This window comes from Cebus imitator, unplaced genomic scaffold (assembly GCF_001604975.1).
Source record: "Cebus imitator isolate Cc_AM_T3 unplaced genomic scaffold, Cebus_imitator-1.0 Scaffold237, whole genome shotgun sequence".
NCBI classification, from domain to species: Eukaryota; Metazoa; Chordata; class Mammalia; order Primates; family Cebidae; genus Cebus; species Cebus imitator.
The window spans coordinates 3,508,492-3,510,952 of NW_016107552.1; the positions used below are offsets into that span (position 1 = coordinate 3,508,492).

Genomic DNA, 2,461 nt, shown 5'->3' on the forward strand with positions numbered 1-2,461 from the left:
TCACCCACATCCAGTATACAATTCAGTGGTTTCTAATATATTCACAGAGGTCTGCAAAAGTTACAATTTTAGACATTAATATTTATTGACATTCTTATATGCATATAGATGTAGATATGATTTTAATATCGTCTTGAATATTATAGTATTTAATATTGTACTTTAGTATCTGTGTCTTTATATTGCTGCTCTATTTTGTTATTCTGAATGATGATGATCTTCATGTACTTTTACATAGGTTTAAAATAAACCTTTTTATAACTCAAGAAATTTATTTCTAGTAAATCACATAACAAACACATATGCTATTGTTTATAAAAATTCAAATACTGCTTAGGTCTGTAGAATAAAATGTACCGCCATCAGCTCCCAGCCCACTCATCCACATCCACTTACACACAGGCAGACATGCCCATATTTTTACATAATGTAATTCTGCTTTGTGTGTTGTTCCCTCACTGACTTTCCCATATAAAATATAATTTGGTGATCATTGCTTATCAGTACATACAGGTCTCTTTCTAATTCATAGCTGCATCATTATTCAACAGGGTATTTTACCAAAATTTGGTGACTTTTTCACTGTGGAATTTTTATGTTAGATTCAGTTATTTGTTATCGTTCCCTACATTGAACCTGGTCTGGATCTCACTTCCCTCCCTTTGGTACCTCCCAGCATCCTCATCCTCTGAAGAGCAAGGGTTCAGGTAAGTTCCCTGGATGGTGACTGGCAGGGGCAGCTGTCCTCTCACCTGCAGCAATGACTGCCCCTCCCCATCTCAAACACACAAGCTCAGGCGTGCAGGACTGGAGCCCTTGGGGACGTGTGGCCCGAAGATTCAGGACGTACAGGGCTCAGGGCGTGCAGTGGAATGAACTGGGCTTCATCTCTGGAAGGGGAAGGGGCCATCTTCTGGGTTCACCGCCGCATCCCCACCTCTGGCACAGCGCCTCCTGGCGACTAACATCGGTGACTTATTGAAAGTACTAAGAACGACCCGAGGCCGGGAGAGGCCGATTTCGAGCCGCCACGTGGAGAACCGCTAGGGACGGTGAGCCGGGCCTAGCGGTGGTCGCTGGAAGAGCCGTTAGAGTCGCCCAACGGTTCGGTCCCGCAGGGCGGAGCCGAGCCAGGCGGTGACGTCTCCACTCGGGGCGGAGCCGCAGCTTCGTGGGGACGAGGCCTGGCGCCGGCGGTGACGTCACAAAAGGCGGGACAGTGTCCGAGAATTCAGGCACGTAGCTCAGCGCGGCAGCGGCGCGTGCGGCTGTGTCTCTGCGTGATCTCCTGGTCCCTCTGCCATCATGCCGATGTTCATCGTAAACACCAACGTGCCCCGGGCCTCTGTGCCGGACGGGTTCCTCTCCGAGCTCACCCAACAGCTGGCGCAGGCCACCGGCAAGCCGCCCCAGGTTAGTTGGGAGGGGACGGGAAGAGGGGGTGCCCACTGGACGAGGGGGCCCTGCGCTGGAGGCTGGGGAGGCGACTCCCGAAGGGGGCGGGAGGACAGGGCGGGAGGAGGTGGCGGCTAGGGCCCGAAGTGGACGCCCGAGGCCCAGCGAGGTAGCTGAGGCTCGCTGACCGCGCCCCTCCCCCGCAGTACATCGCGGTGCACGTGGTCCCGGACCAGCTCATGGCCTTCGGCGGCTCCAGCGAGCCGTGCGCGCTCTGCAGCCTGCACAGCATCGGCAAGATAGGCGGCGCGCAGAACCGCTCCTACAGCAAGTTACTGTGTGGCCTGCTGGCCGAGCGCCTGCGCATCAGCCCGGACAGGTACGCTGGGGCGCGGAGGGGCGGCGGCGCGGGGGACCAGTAGGTGGCGGGGCCGGGGACTGACTGAGCCGCCCGCTGAGTCTGGCTTTCTCCCTCCGCAGGGTCTACATCAACTATTACGACATGAACGCGGCAAACGTGGGCTGGAACAACTCCACCTTCGCCTAAGAGCCGCGCCCAGCCTCTCCCTGCACTGTCTGCACTGGCCCGACCCGGGAACCCGCCTCGCCCTGTATTCTAGGCTCGCCCGTCTCCACCTTCTGGTGGGGAGAAATAAATGGTTTAGAGAAAGTTTCTGCTGTCACAATGGTTACATATTCACTCATCATGGAGGCATGACAGGGACATCTCACATCCTCAGAGGCACGATTAATCCAAGGAACGCCGTGGGAGGGGAGGAGAGAGCAGGTGGCCTGTGCCTCTGCTGAGGTCTTTAGAGAAGCAGAGGAGTCACACTCCACTCACCTCGGCCTCCCAAAGTGCCAGGATTCCAGGCGTGTGCAGCCGCGCCCAAACGTAACGGAAGGCTTTACAGAAGGCCAGGCTTGGGTGGCTGAGGGGAGCGGAACCTAGGCTCAGGGTTCCAGGGTGGACAGAGCCTTGTAACCAATAACTCTGCACCTCCCCCATCCACCTGCCTGTAAACGCTCCTTACGTTCCCTAACACAGCTGTTTGCAGTGAGTGGC

The 2,461-nt window shown here is 55.1% G+C and overlaps 1 protein-coding gene across 1 annotated transcript; it reads left to right on the top strand.

The window, feature by feature from the left end:
- Positions 1-636: 636 nt before the first annotated feature.
- MIF (macrophage migration inhibitory factor) lies at positions 637-2,068 on the top strand. Its single transcript, XM_017498101.2, has 3 exons — positions 637-1,413; positions 1,602-1,774; positions 1,876-2,068. The coding sequence occupies exons 1-3, from the start codon at positions 1,306-1,308 to the stop codon at positions 1,940-1,942; spliced, it is 348 nt and encodes a 115-aa protein (XP_017353590.1). The 5' UTR covers positions 637-1,305; the 3' UTR covers positions 1,943-2,068.
- The last annotated feature ends 393 nt before the right edge of the window (positions 2,069-2,461 follow it).

Coding starts and splice junctions, on each gene's coding strand:
- MIF (XM_017498101.2), top strand. CDS start 1,306: ATGCCGATGTTCATCGTAAACACCAACGTGCCCCGGGCCTCTGTGCCG. Junction 1,414..1,601: donor CCACCGGCAAGCCGCCCCAG/GTTAGTTGGGAG, acceptor CCTCCCCCGCAG/TACATCGCGGTGCACGTGGT. Junction 1,775..1,875: donor CTGCGCATCAGCCCGGACAG/GTACGCTGGGGC, acceptor CTCCCTCCGCAG/GGTCTACATCAACTATTACG.